Source organism: Harpia harpyja, chromosome 24, assembly GCF_026419915.1.
Source record: "Harpia harpyja isolate bHarHar1 chromosome 24, bHarHar1 primary haplotype, whole genome shotgun sequence".
Classification (NCBI taxonomy): Eukaryota; Metazoa; Chordata; class Aves; order Accipitriformes; family Accipitridae; genus Harpia; species Harpia harpyja.
The window spans coordinates 488370-506327 of record NC_068963.1 but is presented as its reverse complement, the minus strand read 5'-3'; the positions used below and the strand labels follow the sequence as shown (position 1 = coordinate 506327).

General features: G+C 52.6%; 2 protein-coding genes across 2 annotated transcripts; one reads left to right on the top strand and one right to left on the bottom strand.

The window, feature by feature from the left end:
• Positions 1–1786: 1786 nt before the first annotated feature.
• Positions 1787–8393, top strand: LOC128135785 (uncharacterized). Its single transcript, XM_052774855.1, has 8 exons — positions 1787–2189; positions 3649–3708; positions 4160–4231; positions 4692–4763; positions 4964–5035; positions 6638–6745; positions 7553–7700; positions 7880–8393. Exons 1-8 carry the CDS (start codon positions 2039–2041, stop codon positions 8262–8264), a joined length of 1068 nt encoding a protein of 355 aa, XP_052630815.1. The 5' UTR covers positions 1787–2038; the 3' UTR covers positions 8265–8393.
• A 1598-nt stretch (positions 8394–9991) lies between these two features.
• On the bottom strand, positions 9992–17931 carry LOC128135759 (ubiquitin carboxyl-terminal hydrolase 42-like). Its single transcript, XM_052774822.1, has 12 exons — positions 17916–17931; positions 17116–17316; positions 16566–16676; positions 16388–16490; positions 16173–16240; positions 15942–16012; positions 15313–15395; positions 14953–15064; positions 14546–14686; positions 14235–14335; positions 10570–10696; positions 9992–10069 (listed from the first exon to the last, which is right to left on the bottom strand). Exons 1-12 carry the CDS (start codon positions 17929–17931, stop codon positions 9992–9994), a joined length of 1212 nt encoding a protein of 403 aa, XP_052630782.1.
• Between the last annotated feature and the right edge of the window lie 27 nt (positions 17932–17958).

The window sequence follows — 17958 nt, the reverse complement described above, 5'->3', positions numbered from 1 at the left end:
GAAAGGGCGGGCAACTTGGGAGGAGTACAGGGATCTTGTTAGATCATACAGAGAGAAAATTAGAAAGGCAAAAGCTCAGCTAGAACTAAATCTGGCCACTATCGTAAGGGACAACAAAAAATGTTTTTACAAATATGTTAACAGTAGAAAGAATCCCAAGGAGAATATCTTTCCTTTAATGGATACAGAAGGGAATGTAGCAACCAGTGATGAGGAAAAGGCCGAGGTACTTAATGCCTTCTTTGCCTCAGTCTTTAATAGTGAGTCCAGTCATCCTCAGGGTACTCCACCCCGTGAGCTGGAAGGTAAGGATGAAGAGCATGACATACCCCCCTTAATCCAGGAGGAAATAGTTAGGGACCTACTACGCCATCTGGACACTCACAAATCTATGGGACCTGATGGGATCCATCCAAGAGTACTGAGGGAACTGGCAGAGGTCCTTGCCAAGCCACTCCCTATCATCTATCAGCGTTCCTGGTCAACAGGGGAGGTCCCAGGGGACTGGAGGCTTGCCAGTGTGACTCCCATTTACAAGAAGGGTCGGAGGGAGGATCCGGGGAACTACAGGCCTGTCAGCCTGACCTCGGTACCGGGGAAGATTATGGAATGGTTTGTCTGGAGAGCACTCTCATGGCAAGTCCAGGATAAGAAGGGGATCAGGCCCACTCAGCATGGGTTTACGAAGGGCAGGTCCTGCTTGACCAACCTGATCTCCTTCTATGACCAGGTGACCCGCCTAGTGGATGAGGGAAAGGCTGTTGATGTTATTTTCCTAGACTTCAGCAAGGCCTTTGACACTGTCTCTCATGGCACACTCCTTGAGAAGCTGGCATCTCGTGGCCTGGATAAGTGTACTCTTCACTGGGTGAAAAACTGGCTGGATGGCCGAGCCCAGAGGGTTGTGGTGAATGGGGTGAAATCCAGTTGGCAGCGGGTCACAAGTGGTGTTCCCCAGGGCTCGGTGTTGGGCCCTGTTCTGTTTAATATCTTTATCGATGATTTGGATGAGGGGATTGAGTGCACCCTCAGCAAGTTTGCAGACAACACCAAGTTGGGAGGCATGGTCGATCTGCTTGAGGGTAGGGAGGCTCTACAGAGAGATCTGGACAGGCTGGATCGATGGGATGAAGCCAATCGTATGAAGTTCAACAAGGCCAAGTGCTGGGTCCTGCACTTCGGTCACAGCAACCCCATGCAGCGCTACAGGCTTGGGGAAGAGCGGCTGGAAAGCTGCCCGGCAGAGAAGGACCTGGGGGTGCTGGTTGACAGCCGGCTGAATATGAGCCAGCAGTGTGCCCAGGTGGCCAAGAAGGCCAATGGCATCCTGGCCTGTATCAGAAATAGTGTGGCCAGCAGAAGCAGGGAGGTGATTGTTCCCCTGTACTCGGCACTGGTGAGGCCGCACCTCGAGTCCTGTGTTCAGTTTTGGGCCCCTCACTACAGGAAAGACATTGTGTCCAGAGAAGGGCAGCCAAGTTGGTGAGGGGCCTGGAGCACAAGTCTTATGAGGAGGGGCTGAGGGACCTGGGGCTGTTTAGTCTAGAAAAGAGGAGGCTGAGGGGAGACCTTATCGCTCTCTACAACTACCTGAAGGGGGGTTGTAGTGAGGTGGGTGTTGGTCTCTTCTGTCAGGTGGCTGGAGATAGGACAAGAGGAAATGGCCTCAAGTTGAGGCAAGGGAGATTTGGGTTAGATATTAGGAAAAATTTTTTTACTGAGAGGATTGTCAAACATTGGAATAGGCTGCCCAGGGAAGTGGTCGAGTCACCATCCCTGGAGGTATTCAAAAAGCGAGTGGACAGGGTACTTCAGGACATGGTTTAGTGGGCATGGTTGATGGTTGGACTCGATGATCTTGAAGGTCTTTTCCAACCTAAATGACTCTATGATTCTATGATTCTTCCACACTCGTGTAGAACCAGGAGATGCCATAGTGTGCCGATTCAGTAATGCCCTGGCAGCGGGGCTGCGCTGGGGAGGCCTGGCGGAGGGGGTGGCCCGACAGGGCTGTGAGGTCACAGAGCCCCGCTTTGACATGCTGTGCTGCGCCAGCTGCGGGCAACACTGTGGCAGCAGCGGCAGCAGCATGGCGCGAGCCTGGGGGGCCGTGGTCCTCGCCTGCCTCCTCCTGCTGGCCCTGCAAGCCTGGGACGCCCAGGCTGCTCCAAGGCGAGCGCAGGGAGCAGGTAGGCAGGCGGGCAGGGGGCCAGCACCCAGCTCCGAGCAGGGCAGCGTGGCATCCACCGCACCTCAGCGGGGCAGCAGTGGGGCCGGGGCTAGGGCTGGGTCTGGGAGAGCAGCTGGGCCAGGCTGAGCGAGCCAGGCAGACACCCTGTGGGGAGGCATAGAGGGGCTGCAGCTGCTTCGGGGGCGTTTTCTGGGCAAGCAGGGGAGCTGGGAGCGGCGGTGCGGGGTAAGAAACCCGGCGCTGAGTCCCTGCGGGGCCCTCCCTGCTGCCCGGCCCAGTCTGCCCCCAGTATGTGTGTTGGGCCGGGGGTGGCGAGTAAGTGGTGCTGCGGGAGCCAGGCGACAGCCCGTGGCAGCGCTTCTCCCCGGACTGGCTGCAGCCGTGCCCAGGGCCGTGGGTCTGGCCTTCAGCCTCGGGGACGTCCCGGAGGGGCGTGCTCAGGACTCATCCGCTCGGGAAAATGGGAGCGTTTCTGCTCTAGTCCTGCAGCTCTGCTCCCCTTGGATGACCCGCAGGTCCCCAGCCCAGAGGAGCACGCGGGTTTAGCGCTGGCGCAGCCTTTCACAGGCTCTTGTCCCCAAGAAGCGTGGGCGATCGCTTTTTCCTCCAGTTCGTTGGTGTTGGCTTCCTCAGCCACTTTAACAGAGTGATTCGATGGAATTTGTTACAATGAAATCTGTGACTTAAGGATTCGAAAATGGCAAGGATCGCCCGAAACTTGCAGCAGGGTTGCACACAGGTGGAGGTTAAATCAAATCACGCATGCGCACAGACGGAGAAGACGGTTCTGAACCACACACAGACAGGCGAAATAGTTCCGAACCAAATCACACAGAGACAGGCAAATAGTTCCGAACCAAACTCCAAATGCACACGCACAGATACAACGGTTCTGAACCAAATTTTACGCCGCCCCCCCCACACACACACAGAGGTTAACCTATGATTAAAATTTCCCTTTCATGAGTTTCATGAATTACTCGCTTTTATGTACCGGCATTCGTCAACGGACGGTCAGTAAAGCTCGTGCAATCAGGCCCTTAAGTCCTCGCGAAACCGTCGACGGACGACAATCTTTCAATCCTCGCAAAATCTACCCTGGGTGGCGTCCCAGCTCAGGGGAGGTGCTGGGTCACACAGCCCGCTGCAGTCCCAGAGAGCTCCAAAGGTCTCGTCTTGGATCGCTGTTTATAGGGTCTCGAGATGATTGGCTTTGGTCATTATTTTACCTTCTGGCCACAGTTTGTGCTGAGTCATTCTGACACATAGTTCGGGCAGCAGATGGGCCAGGGGTGGCCAGGGGCTGCCTGGTGCCCTAAAGGCGCTGCACTTACAACCAAGATAACAGCACAATAGGGGGTTTTCCCAAAGCATGCATGGTTTATCCTGAGATCGCAGAGTGGCTCAGGGGGCTGCACCACCACACCTGTGTTTGATTACCTGTTTGGTTCCCGCAGTCCATGTTGATCAAGATGCTCAGTGGAATCCTGTTCCTGAGGTTGGGGGGAATCCCAGAGGTAAGAAGTATTCAGTCTTCATTTGTTATTGGCCTTTTGTATTTTTTAATATTTGGTTTGTTATTTGTTAATGTTTTGTTGTGGTAGTCCAGCCTTCCAATGGCCAGCAGGCTCTTCTCTGTAAGAATCGCGAATGATCATTTTTTCCTCTGGGGCTACATGCTCCCACTTTAGTGTGGGCTTCCTTTTGTGTGTGTGAGAGGTCTGGTGAGAAGGCCCTGAGAGGCCGTATGTTTGTCCATCTGGTCCTTGAGGGGTGTTGCACATGGGCTGGAGACAGAGGTTTGAAAGCTGCCGGGTCCCAGCCAGGTCCCTCTGCAGCTTTGGACGTCTCAGCCCGCGTCTGGGTCCCGTGTTGTTGCCTGACCCCCTTCCAGTCACTGCGGGTCACTAAGGAAGAGGTAGATCACAACATGCGATGGGAACGTTTTTCATCTCTGCTTGGTTACAGCTGTCCGTGGAGACAGGGGTTACTTGACTTCTCAACTTGAGCCTGTCCGTGAGCCTTGGGGCGATCCCACAGGTAAGGCCCTTCAGTGAATGAGCATTTACATTTTAATTTTCTGTTCCTGTGAAATTTAGCTTACTACTTTCTTGGCTGATGCTCAGGCACGCAGAAGAGCAGAGAGGGAAATGGGTCTGGCTCAGTGATGTGCCCCGGGGCGCTCTGCCTTGCTAAACTGTCTTTGCCAGCCTCTCCGCCCCTGCACTGCTTCTAGGGCTGGCCGCAAAGCCAGCGGGCACGTCGGGGTTGAGCTTGGAGCTGGTGTGAGCTCCAGGGAGTCTTTTCTCCCGACAGTTCCATGCCTGGTTAGTGGCCACTGCAGGCACCCGATAAATGTTTGCAAGATGCTCCTGAGTGGAAGGGAGAGAGGAGTGCTCTGGAGTAATCCTGTGTTTGAATTGCATTCACTGTCATTCAGATCTGAAGAAGTATGTTGAAGTATTTCACGGGAGCTGCTCTGTCCTATGTTCATTTACAGATGTGGCTGCAGGCGATGGTTATCCAGCTTCCTGGCTGGGTTTCAGGGCTGACCCACAGGCAGGTCGCATGGGTACGTCATGGCTTTTCACTTCTTTGAGAGCTGCCAGCTCAAAGTCCGAATGTCAGCCAGGTGCCTCTGCAGGTGTGAGAATACAGACCTGCATGTGCATGCCGTGACATTACGTGATCCCCTTGCATGTTCTGCTACTCAGTTATGACGATGTAGATCAGAACACGTGATGGTAACTTCTCGTGGGTGTTTGGTTGCAGATGTGGCCAGACGGAGGGCTTTTCCAGCTCCTTGGCTGAATCCTGGGCTGAATCCCAGCTGGCATCCCAGGGGTGAGTAGTCAGTCTTTATTGACTTGACAGAATAAGCGCTCATTTTCAATATTTTATTCATGTGACATTTACCTTCATACTTCCTGTTAATGTCCTCAAAGACAAAAGTATAAAGCTAAAATAGGGAACTATTCCCAAAAGATATCTGCAGTTCCAAAGGAAATCCTGAAAGACTTGGAGAAAGCAGCACCTGGTTAATGTATTTCACTCTGTTAACCGTACAGCTTGGGAAGCTGAGGTTTTAGATTCATGTGTGGACGTGCTGTAGCCTGCACAGCAGGAAGGGATCAGTCAGAACGTCGCTGCAGTGGCACTCGATTTCATGCCTTGCCTGGGCTGATGAGCCACAGAGATGGTCCAGCACAGCGTCTGCTACCCGTTGTGGTTCTGGCTGAGTCCCAGAGGCAGCTGCTGCCCCAGTTGTACCATTACTGGTCAGAGCTGCTTTGTGCAGATGCTGGTATCCAGATGTCAGGAACCAGTGTGTGCTGAATTTCTGTTCAGCTCATGCACAGCCCAGTTTGCGGCTGGGCAAGTTCAAGGCAGGAATGACGTCCCAAGAAATCTTGGCTGCCCTTTCCTAATGTTGGAAGTCAGGTGCAGATGCTGATTCTGCAGGCATTTGTTTGTGATTGACGTTCAGCCTGCAGACTGATAGCTGTGGTAGGATGAGTGTGACTGTTGGTGCTGCTCCCGGAGCGTGTGAGGCACGTGCGGAGGAGCTAATTGCTCATGAGCCATGAGGGGGCCAGCACCCTGCCAGTCGCTGGAGAGGAGAGGGCCCTTGGCTTGTGGAGACGATGCGCAAGCAGCTTTCGGTCGCTGGGATCAGCAGGCTTTGCCTGGGCTGCAGGCAGGATCGATCCTCCGGCCGGGTTTGGAGCAGCCCAGGCTTCACAGCCTGGTCCAGCCCCTTTGCTCTCCCTGATGTCTGAGGACTCTCGGTGACACCTTGGGGTCAGGGGTGGGTCGCAGCCGGACACCCAGCTTGAGGCCGGACACCTCACTTGAAGGCGGCCTTAAGTGGATCGTTCAGTTAATTCAGTCTTGGGTGGTTTAGCTCTCCATTTCTAGTTGTGTTTCAGAAAACTTGGCTGTGGTTTCCTGTTGTTTTGGGGGACTTCACTGCCGCTTGTGAAAGTGCCCAGAACATGGTTGCAAGAGCTTGGGGTTCAGTCCACCGTGTGTGTCTGTTCCCCTTCCCGTGTGCTGGAGTTGGCACGGTGGGATGTGCTTCTCAGAAGGCCTCTTTCCCCAGCTGAGCTGGCTGCGGCTTTTTCCCATCCTCTTTGAAGGAAGCAATTTAGCATCATCTTGCAGTTTGCCAAAAATGCAGTACATGTAATGTGAACAAGAAGATCACACGTGCAATTTCCCGTTTCCCAGCAGGTCAGGTTTTGCTGTCTGTATTGGTAGAGTGAAAAGTGTCATGTGCTTAATTTTTTCGCTGTGAACGTCACATTCTTTGGACTAGATGCACTCCCAAAAGCCCAGGCTTTGTTTCTAAGCTTTATTAATGTATTTGGGGAGTATTGCCTCGTGAAGGTATCGTCTTCCTGATGAGGAATGGTTGCTTCTAATTGTCCCGCTTGCTTTCTACAGAGACCAACCGTAAGACTGTGCAGAAGGAGGCCTTTCAGAAGGGAAGCAGGCACACCATGCCAGTCTCCGATGAAGAAAGAGAGGCAATGCAAGAGACTGGCATGCCAGGTAATTGCTGTCCCGTGGTCATCCGGTGTCACCAGTCAGAATCCCTGTGTGCCTGCAGGCTCTTCCCCCGGAGCCCGCTCTTGCACATCATGTCAGCAGCCAAACCTGGAAGTGTTAGTGCAGAGAAGGTGTTGTCAAAGAAGCCAGGAGTGGCTCTCTGAGGACGACTGTCGTCTCTGGTGTGTGGAGGTTATTGCCAGCAGCATGCCAGAGAGATGCTCTTAGACCTCTCTGGACGTGGTTAGAGATTGCTCACCTCCTGCCACACCCAGTTCCCAGGAATTTAGGAACTTTGCCCTTTTGGGCATGAGGCCATTTGAGGGCTACAACCCAGCCCTGCGCCACGCTCTCCCGGGGCAAGCCTTCCCCACAGCGTGTGCATCGGGGCCGGGGGTGACAAGCAGGTGGCACTGCAGGAGCAAGGCAATAGCCCGTGGGCTGGCTCCCATCTTTCAGGCTCTGGGACGTCCTGAAGGGGAGTGCTCAGGAGATGTCCGCTTGGGAAAACAGGAGCGTTTCTGCTCTACCCCTGCAGTGCCGTTCATTGGTTGAACTGCAGGTCCCCAGCACACAGCCCTGGCCTGCAGCCCGGAGGAACAGACAGGTAGTGCTGGTGCAACTGCTCACTGGCACGTGGGCTCTTCTCCCCGAGAAGTTTAAGCGATCCTTCTTGTCCTCTGGCGCTAAGACACCAGAGCCAGAGGCACCAACCACTGAAAAACAAATCTCTTGGGCATGTGAAGCACACTGTGAGACTATCCATAGCGCAGAGCACAGTAATGTGTGGCGTTGTCTTTTCTCCTGCAGGGGCAGATGCTGGGAGAAGGTCTGAGGCTGCTGGTCACGAATTGCTGCACAAGTACTATATCCCAGTGACCGCAGTAGCCTTGGCTGTGGTGCTGTCTGGGCTAGTTGGATCTTGCATAGTCATTTCACGGCTGAGGAAGAGAGACCCGTGAGTTGGCTTTTCCCCAGAGTTAGTTATTGCTGCAATGGGGTATTTGCAGTTAGAGTATCCTGGAGTGCCAAGGCAGCTGCTGGCAGTACTCTGCTGAGATTTCTGCTGTAAGATTTTTTTACCTGGCCTCTTAATTCCTATCAATGAGTAGTCTTTTCTGAAACCCATTTCTACAGAAGGAGCCAGGGAGATGAAGCAGCACTGGGACAAGCTGATACTGACTCTGCCCGGAAAAGTGAAGATGCAACTAGAGATAAAGGCAAAGCAGAGTCAGGAGAAGGAACAAGAAAAGTTGAGGTTGCTCAAGAAAATGGGACTTTCAACAACAGCTCCAGCCCATCACCGCACCCTTTTGTGGCAGAGCTCACGCAGCTGTACAAGAGCGCAAGCGCAGACCCCTCACCTCTGCCCGCTTGTCCCAGCTGCTCTTTCACCGACGATACCTCTTCAGTGGACAATTCGATTTCTCTTGACTCACCTCAGCCTAACCACTTCTGGTGTCCCTGTCACCAGTTCCAACAGGGATACTGTACCTCAGAAGATGAGTCTTTTTTAGAGTAAATAAAAAATACATTTTGGCCAAAAGCAGTGCGTCCTTGGCTGTTTTGGCCGTTTCCGTCGGGGTATAACGCACAGAGCTGGGACCAGCGCTGGATCTGTGAGAGAAGCTGTCAGAGACCTGCGCTCCAGTGAGGGACCCCTTTGTCCCCGCATCAGCCTGGTTTCCCAGCTGGGGCTGTCAAGAAGGCTTTCACCCACCAGAATGGGGACGTGCTGGTGGGACGTGAGGTGCAAAGGGTTGTCCTTGAACTGACTGGGGATGCTGCCCTGAATGCGGATGGACTGGGCAGAGAGGGAAGGGGGTGCTGGAAAGGATGGCCGACCAGCGCTAAGCACATCAAGGAGGGCTGACGGGGTGGCAGAGGCTGCGGGGCTGGAGCAGTGTTCCCCACCCCAGACCCTGGAGATGATAAATGAGCGGAAAGCTGGAGTGGGGCTGGGTGGGAGAAGGAGCGGAAGGAATGTGATATTGGTAAGCAGGCTGGCATTAAAAATGGAACAGAGTATAACGAAATATTAATAATACTGTAAAAAGAAATGGGTTAAGCTTTGCAGACTGCCAGCAAAGGGGAGGAACACCTTTGGAGTACATCTAAAGTCACGCTGGCCAAATACAGCGGATCCCGTTGAGGCTGACGTGGAGGCCTGACTCGCGAGGGTCTTCTCGGAGCATGTCAGATGACGCAAAGGACAGACCTCAAACCCAGTCTTATCACAATTCTGCTCTGCAGTTGCGACTGAATGGTACAGCAGTCAGGCAGAACATCGTTCTAGGCTGCCTTGCTGGGCAGTACGAGCACCTCCTCCCAGCGCTCCTCCCCCTGTGCAGAGCACCCCATGGCCAGCCCCGGGGAAGCCCACCACACCAGGATGTATGATTTTTTTCAAAAGAATCCAGGTACTGAGCAGTCTTGCAGGGAGCCATAAGTGGGAGACAAGTCCTGAAAACTGGGGGTGTGCAAGCGGTGCCCATGCTGGAGAAAAGGCAAAGGGGGAGAGCGAGGTTCAGGTGTCTCCTGAGAGGGCCTGACTCCGTCCCCTCGGGGTGTGGGTGCTGGGCTGGGGGAGGAGAGCTGCCCATGTCCATCACTTCAGGGCAGAAAGAGATCCCCCCCGTTGGGTCAGGAGGTTCAGAGCAGACCCCCTTGCTTTCTAGGCTCCTTCTCAGAGAGGAGCCTGGGGGCAGCTGAATCCACTCCTAGTCCCAGGCTTGGTCAGCGGTTTGTGCCTAAAGGGATGAGGCGTAGGGATTGTGGGAAAGCAAAAAGAAAGAGAGAACAAGACAGAGAGAGAAAAAGGAAGAGAAAGATGTCACCGGTCCTGGGTCCAGCGTTGGGCCAGTCAGCCGAGGGCTCCAGTCCCGGTGGGCTTGCGCACGACGTGGGGCTTCAGTTTGTGTGCTCATCCTTGGCTCTCCTTCGGGTGGGCGCTCGAACTCATGAGGTGTCCTGATCAGTTTGTGAGCTTTTGGGCGTGGGGGTCGTTTGGGGAATAAGCTCCCCCTCCCTGCAGACGCGGTCTTTGGCCATGCAGGGTGAGCTGTGCTGCTCAGTGTGCCGGAACAGCACATCAGAACAGGGAGCTGTGCACCCTCCGGCACCCCCCCTCCTGTTGCTGATGGGTGCTGATCCGCTTCTTTTGCCCTGGGGTTCCTTGTTATGCGGAGTCGGTCAGTTGAGCAGAACTTGCCCCACCGCAGTGTTTGAGACATCAACTCTTTCAGTCTCTCATAGGCCCCCCTGGCCCCCTTTGAGGTTTTTCCCTTCTACATCTGCAGCACCATCGGTCACCTCCTCTTCGGGGAGCTGGTAGGGGACCCAGGAGTCGGGGAGGGGACCCAAGCATGCATCACTTGTATATTCCAATCCTATTAATATTATTATTATTATTATTATTATTGTCATTTTAGTGTTGTTATTACTATCATTATTAGTTTCTTGCTTTCTGTGCTATTAAACTGTTCTTATCTCAGCCCACGAGTTTGACTTTTTTTCCCCCAATTCTCTTATGGAGAAGGATGTTCTATATGGGGTTGGGGAGGCTGTATGGGGTTTGGAGGGGCGGTCACGGGGGTATTATGGGGCTGGGATGATCTATATAGGTGTGTGGGGGGGTGGTTTAGGGTCTATATGGCCCCGGGGGGGGGGTTATATGGTCTGTATGGGGCTGGAGAATCCACAGGACTGCAGGCAGGGGCTGCCTGGGGCGGCCTGCTGCCTGCACTCCTTGCTGCCTGGGGCTGCCTGCTGCCTCTGTGCTGAGACGTCTGGGGCTGCCTGCACCCCTGGACACCCTGGTCCACTACCCGGACACCTGGGGCTGCCTGCTGCCTGCACGTCCAGATGAACGGGTCCTCCTGCTGCCTGCATCCCCGGACGCCTGGGTCCTCCCCCGCATGCCTGGGTTCATAGATGTTGATCTGGATTACGTTGCTGTGGAGAAAAAGCGGTGTCTATGAAACATCCATTTAATAGAATGCTGAAACTAGCTGGATGCTTTTGGCAATGACCGCATATAAAAACAAAACCATGAGTGGTTGATCTGAATGCTAGGTGCTTGAAGGTCCACATCATTTACAGCCTCTCCCTTAGACCCTGCTTGGATCTGGACTAGTGTGAAATAAAAACATTGGAACAAATACTACTTCAAAAAAACAGCTGGCTTCAATAATTTGAAAGATCTAGTTCTGCATAAGGTTGATATTACAATTTGTATGTTAAAAGGACACAGTCAACTGGAAGAAACTGCAGGTTGTGCTTACTGTAGTTAAATCACTTAATATGAAGAAGTTAGTAGAGGGGGAAACATGCAGTGTGGACTGCCTACAGCACATGATGTTCGAGTCTGTAGTGACGAGAATCTTTTGTCTTGCTGAGGGATTATAAAAAGCTTGCTTCCTTTTAATGCTTCTGTGTCGGAAGCTGCATTTCAGCAAGCAAAAACAACTTCCCTGACTCTTGTGTGTCCCTTTAATGCTGCAAAATGTAAAGAAGGATACTTGCATGCATCTTTCTCAATTAAATGTACAGTGGATGTCTTCTTCAAATAGGCTGGAGCTTAAAAATGACCTTCAAAATACTGGATCATGTAATGTTGTCTACACATAGCTTCAGTCCACTTGGAAGACAATTGGATTGGTTACACAAGTCTTTCTGTAAGGTACAAACAGAGCCTAAGGTTTTGAGTGCCCAAGAATGCTCTTGTCAAGTAGGTTAACACGCACACAAACACCATGTAATAATGGTGTAAGGGGTCCCCAGAACATCTTCAGGACAACGGTATTTTCTATAAGCAGCTGTTTCCATGCAACCTCAGGTAGTGTTGTGCTGCTCTTTACAGGACTGGGTGAGCGGTGTTGTTTTTGGCTGTGTGGGCTTAAACGTGTTTCTAATGGGTGTGTCAAATAATTGCCTGTTAAACAGACTGCCAATCTGGCTGAAGCCAGTGCTTCTGAAGAAGGTAAAATAAAAGCTATGATGATCCAGTCCTGCCATGAATATGATCCAATCAAGTAAGTGTTGATAATGTCAAATCTGTTCTGCTGGGTCCAAACGAGTGCTGTTTCTGCAAGGCGATCCCAAAAGCTGAACACGGATTAAAGCTCTTCCTGGAGGGACCTGTGGGCAGGCAGGCCAGCCGGCAGAGCTGTCCAAGTCTCTGGAAGGTCTCTCCGAGCTCTTCCTGGCCAGAGGCAGCACTGGGAGGAGGGACAGGGTGGGCTGCTGGTGCCCTTTGTGCAGCTTGGTCCCTGCTGGGGGAAGTTTTGATGCTTCCTGGATTCCTGGATTCCTCTCCGGCACTGCCACAGTCAGATGCCATGCTCCTCCCTCATCCAGGTCGACAATCTGCCCCCGTCACCATCTCAGCACCCCCGAGTGATTGCCTGATGTGCATCTCCGCGGTGCTGAAACCCTCCTCCTCCCTGCTGAGGGGTCACACTCGGTGGTGTCCACAAACCGGCTGCAGAGGTCATAGCCCCGATGTGGGGATCTGCTCCGCTCTCTCTGCCACAGCTGAGCGTGCTCCCGAGCAGCCCTGGGTGTGGGAGCCCGCCTGCAGCTGGCATTGGAGGGCCCTGCAGCTGCATCATCCCTTGGGGCTCTGTCATGACGTGGAGGACTTGCTCTCCACCTCCCCTTCCTCCTTGCTGAGCGGTGGTAGTCTGTGGTCTCCAAAACCCGGCTGCGGAGAGCGTAGCCCTGCCGCAGGGATCTGCTCTGCTTCTGCATTGGCAGGGTTTGCTCCCGAGCAGCGCTGGGTGCAGGACCCGACTGGGAGATACTGTTGGAGGGCCCTGGAGCAGCATCATCCCTGGGAGTGTGATCATGACTTGGAGGACTAGTTCTCCTCCTCCTCCTCCTCCCTGTTGAGTGGTCGTAGTCTGTGGTGTCCACCAACCAGCTGCGGACATCTCTTCCCCACTGCGGGGATCTGCTCCGGGCCCTCTCCCTGGCACCGTTCCTCTGGCAGCGGGAAGAAGGGCTGAATCCCTGCTCCTCTTTGTTGCTGTCTTCTTGCACAGCGTGCAGAGGGGCAAATGGTGGAGAGCGGACCGGGCACGCAGCTTTCCTTCTGGACACCAGCCTTAGGCAGCCGCAGAAGAAGCGATGCAAGCAGGAGCCCACGTAGGAGGCGATGCTGAGCCTGCCTGGCCAGCCTGCAGATGCCTCCCGTGCACCTGCCTGGGTTAGCTGGCTGGTGCTGGCTGGTGCAGAGGAGCTGCTGTCCTCTGGAGAGTCCTCCATGCCCACCGCCGTGTCCTGCAAAGAGAGCTGTGCAAAGGTCCTGCCCTTTCCTCCTGAAAGGACCTGAACAGTGGGGAAACCCCAGAAGCTGTGGGAGGGGACAGCTAAGGGCCTCCCAAAGGCTCTCCTGGAGGGCTGCAAAGGCAGAAGGGCCAAAGGCGGACAAATGGGGTGGATCGAGGTGGGACGCTTTGAGAGGGAGCAGCCTTGCGGCTGTGAAGAAAGCTGCAGCGTGGGTGGGAGAAGAGAGCAATGCCAAGATCCCAGAAAGAAATCTGCTGTCCAGCTGGTGCCCTGACCCACCTCCCCAGGTTACCTTAGTCCTAGGAGGCAGACCCTGTGGTCCCACAGAATCCTCCTGCTTGCTGTCGGCCCCCCATTGACTGAGGGAGGAACAGGCATATGCTGGTGCCAGTGAGGAAGGCACCCTTTCTCCCGTTTTCAAATCAGAGCGCCTGGAGAAAAAAAAGAGTGATCTGCATTTAGGGCTGTTCTTGCAGCTTTCTCTGGGGTTCAGTCATTTTCTCGGAGCGGTTTTGACAACTGACAGAAGACGTAACCAAGACTACAAATGGGAAAATTGATTGGGGTCTACCCACCAGGTCTGCCCCTGTCAGAGCAAGTCCTCGTCTTTATCATCCCTACGGCCTCCATTTCATAGAATCATCGAATGGTGTGGGTTGGAAGGGACCTTAAAGATCATCTAGTTCCAACCCCCCTGCCATGGGCAGGGACGCCTTCCACTAGACCAGGTTGCTCAAAGCCCCATCCAACCTGGCCTTGAACACCTCCAGGGTGGGGGCATCCACAGCCCCTCTGGGAAAACTCTCCCAGTGTTTCACCACCCTCACCGTAAAGAATTTCTTCCCAACATCTAATCTAAATCTTCCGTCTTTCACTTTAAAACTGTTACCCCTCATCCTATCACTACACTCCCTGATAGAAAGTCCCTCCCCATCTTTCCTGTAGGCCCCCTTTAACTACTCTTCTCTACATTAGCCAGCTTCAGACAGCAGACAAGTAGCACTTTACACCAGGGCAGCAGCCTGAAGCCCAGCAAGGGAAGATAAGGACTGACGTGGGGTAGTTCACATTCAACAGCACTGAAGGATGCAGGTAATAATTGTCTCCTATGACAGGAAGAGAAGCATGCAGGAGGAGAAGAAAAATAGCAAAGCCAGGAAAAGGAAACGTATTCTGAACACATTTTAATACTTGTCATCACCTGACATAAAACAGTAAATAGGCTTGCTGCCTGAGAACTGTCTCGATGCCACAACCATTCACAGCCATATCGTTCATCTTGTACCACAGTCCATTGCTGGCCTGCAAAGAAAGGCATCAGTCTCTGGAGATGAACCGCATGGTTTCTCCACAAAAACACAGGCGGAGAACCAAGACTACACCAACGCAAATCCAATCCAGCCCCTAAAGAGACCTTCTCCCTCCAAACCTTGGCCACCAGTTACACTGCCGGGAAGCTTTGTCTTCCCCAGCACACATTTTTTCCCTGCTAGGAAGGAAGTTGCTCTTTACCTTTGTGTAGCAGAAATAGTGTCCTGCATGACAGCTGTCACCATGATGCACCAAGACAGCATATAAGGTGTAGAGGAGCCGTTCTCCAGCTGTCTGGGACATGTGTGGCCGAAGATCCAAGTACTCGGGATACTCCACAACCTACAGGGAGACCAGGAGGGCTCAGAAACGATCCTGAAGCACTACATGAAATAGCCTTCAACATGGCATGGTTTGGCTGGCAGGAAACTGTTCCCAGCCAAAGCAGCTCTGTCGGAGCAGAGTACATGCTTGTCTTCCCACCAGAACTCTCCTCTCCTCGGAAGGGAACACGAAAAACCCAACATGAACAGCTTGTGAAAGAGCGTACTGCTTTGGGAAATCTCCTGCTCCGGGAAAGGGAAGTTGCCCTCCAGTGGCATACACACCTTGCTGATCTTCCTGCCGGTGCAACCTTCAAACCTCTTCAGACACACTGTGAGAACCTTGGGCGCGCAATGGACTGTAAACCTCTTGGAGGCGGCAACCATCTTGTCACATCTTGAAAGCAAGCACAGAGCCAAGTGCTGAAATGCACCCAATTTTCCCCCAAGAAGACCAGACAAGCTTTCATGTCTCACACATCCTTACACTATTTTAAGGCTATTCAGTACCATAAGGCCAGATTAAAAAAAAGCTGCGTCTCATTATTGTGCATTAAGCCTATGTGAAATGATGACTTCTGCTCAATGACATGCAGCCCCTTCCCGCAGGATCTAGTACTACTGTGTCGCTAGTAATCATCTTACTTGCTACATTTAGAGCAGTTTTCACCATCCAGCTGCTCCGGTTTCACAAAGTCCTCCAGAGCTGCAGTGACAGAAGAGGCTGCCTGGAGGAGTGAGAAAGGAGAGCAGTGAGCTGCGGGCAATGCCCTTGCCCAAACACTTACTAGGAGTTGACAAGAAGACCCAGGCAGCTGACGCTGAGGAGGCGCACTGTGAACCCACAAGCAGTGTCCAGAAGGAGGCAGAAAGAGGGTATGATGCTGAACATTTCCCTCAGGGAATTGAATTCCTGAGGGATTCCCGGGGCTATCGGGAGCTACTTCCCTGTGGCACCGCAGGGTCATCAATAATGAAAATGATACAACCCATCAGCCTGGGAGCCAGATGGGGTGCTGAGGGAGGGCAAAAGGAAGAAGGATGAGAGTACGTCAAGGGTGCAGAGAGGATAATTCGTACTTGTCCAGCTTAAAGCCAGCACCTACAAGGAGACCACTGCCATGGCCTCCCCAGAAGAACACAGCTCATTCCACTTCTGACCCTCCACCAAGCTCTCTTGTGTTCGCAGTATACGTTTTTAAGTCAACCGCATGGATTCCGGAAAGCTACAGGGGCCTTGGGATGTCTTGAAACACAGCTATAAACCCTCTTACTTTTATATCCAAAGGGACATCCAGGAAAGCCTCGTAGGAATTGGAAACTGCTCTGCAGCTCAAGCACGTGACTGGAAGGCAAATCAAAATGCTCAGCGATAGGGGAAGTCACTGGCTGTGCCACTTTCCGTCCTTCATACCTACTACGCCAGTCACACGATCGGCTGTTTATCACAGACCAACAGAAGGGCACAGACAATTCCAAGTTGAGCAATAGTTGCGGAAAAGTACCTCTGGATCTCAGAAAGCCCCCAAATATTTGATGGATGATGGTAGTTGCTTGAGAAGACATGTCCAATCTGGAAATAAATGGTAAGGCAGAGAGTGATCTCCTCCAAGAGTCTTGCTTTGTGTGAAAGCCCTGGGCATAGGTTTTCCTTGGTGCGAGTACATCAAGGAGTCCAAAGGGCTCGGGAACATTGAAAAGGTAATTTGCTTGTGCTTACTCGCTGCTTCCACTCAGACAAGCTCTCTGCATGGCATCGACAGTATAGTGTAGGAACTCATGGGCATCTTCCTGCCTGCCTAGCTGGAAATCTTCTCCTATTCCTAAGAAAGAAGAAGTTAGTAATTCTCTCCTACAAGAAGGGGAGAAAACCTGTAAAAGCACCTGAAATGACTTACGTGTGAGGACGTTGATGACAGCGCTAGGCTGGATGGCACTGACTGAGGAATGCAGGACCTTGTTAACATGCGCTTCCATTACGCACATCATGCAGAAGTCTTGCTGACGACCTGAAGAGGGAGGGAGGGAAGCAAGCTCCTCAGGTTAGCAAAATAGCCATAGCGATGGGAAACCTCATGGAGATCCTGAAGTTTTAAGAACAGTCTCCACTCCTCCCAAGGTGCCAACAACCCAACAAGCCTGGGACATTTTAGTGTGTAGAAAACTTTCTTCAGAGGGATGCTTAACTGACAGAAGTTTTCTGTGCAGTAAGCAGAGAGTTTGACTTGCAGGAATAGGGACCAAGACCTGGGGCTAGAAAGAAGTGCCTATCTGAAGATGAACACACCTAGATAAGACAAGCGGCTTCTAGGCCTGAGCGTTCAAAGAACAACTCCTCGTGGGGTTGACAAAGAAGGGCTGCTTTTCTCCTAAATCAAATTCCAGATGCTGGGAATCCTGGGGAAGTGCCCAACAGATGTACCAGGAAATGTTCCTAAAAGTACTCACACGACTGGCTGTGCTCACGAGAGAGCAGGTAGTTGGCCAGAGGGGCTGTGTACGTCAGGCACTGCAGGACGGAGTTGAGGAAGCACGTATTGCCCAGGTTGTGCAGTCCCGCTCCAGCTCTCTGTCTTTGCTGCCAATCCATGCAAATCTTCTCCGGGGGAAAGAGGATCCTTTGTTGCGGAGCCATTCCCTTGGCAATGACTGCAGGGAAATGACATTTGAAAAGAGATGACACGATTTTGTTGCACAAAAGCATTTTTAAAAGTCGAGTTCTGTACAGGAGCACCCAGGACAACCAACTCTAACCTCCAACCCAGAAACACTGGGGGAAGCCTAACGCTGCCGTTGATATTTACTGGTCAAGAAACAGTTTTGGAAAATAGGCTGTTCCCCTGCTTATTTTGCCAAAAGTCCAACAAGCCCACACTCCGATTTCTGTGCCCAGGGCTACCTTCCTTTCCCTCTCGAGACTTGAATTGGATTAGCAGGTCAAGTCTCCCCTGTTCCTGATTGTAAATTGATGAAAACAAGCAAGTGTCTAGCACAGAAGGTAACCCGACCGATGTCAGATCTTTCTACGAGCGAGGTCATCTTTCAAAGTCTTGTACTAGTGGCAGAGGAGTGACAGAGGAGCGTTTTCCTGCGTCTAATTGGAAGCACCTGGCTAAGTCTGGCTGCTATCAGGAAATGCCCCAGAATTCACTCTAGGTTGTCAGCACATGCAGGGATGGAGCACCAGCCACGTCCGTTGCCTTTGGGGATTCACAAAGCCCAAGCCTGCTGGTGAAGCCGTTACTTACGGGAGTCGTTCCCCATTGTGGCCATCACTCCTCTCAGGAACAG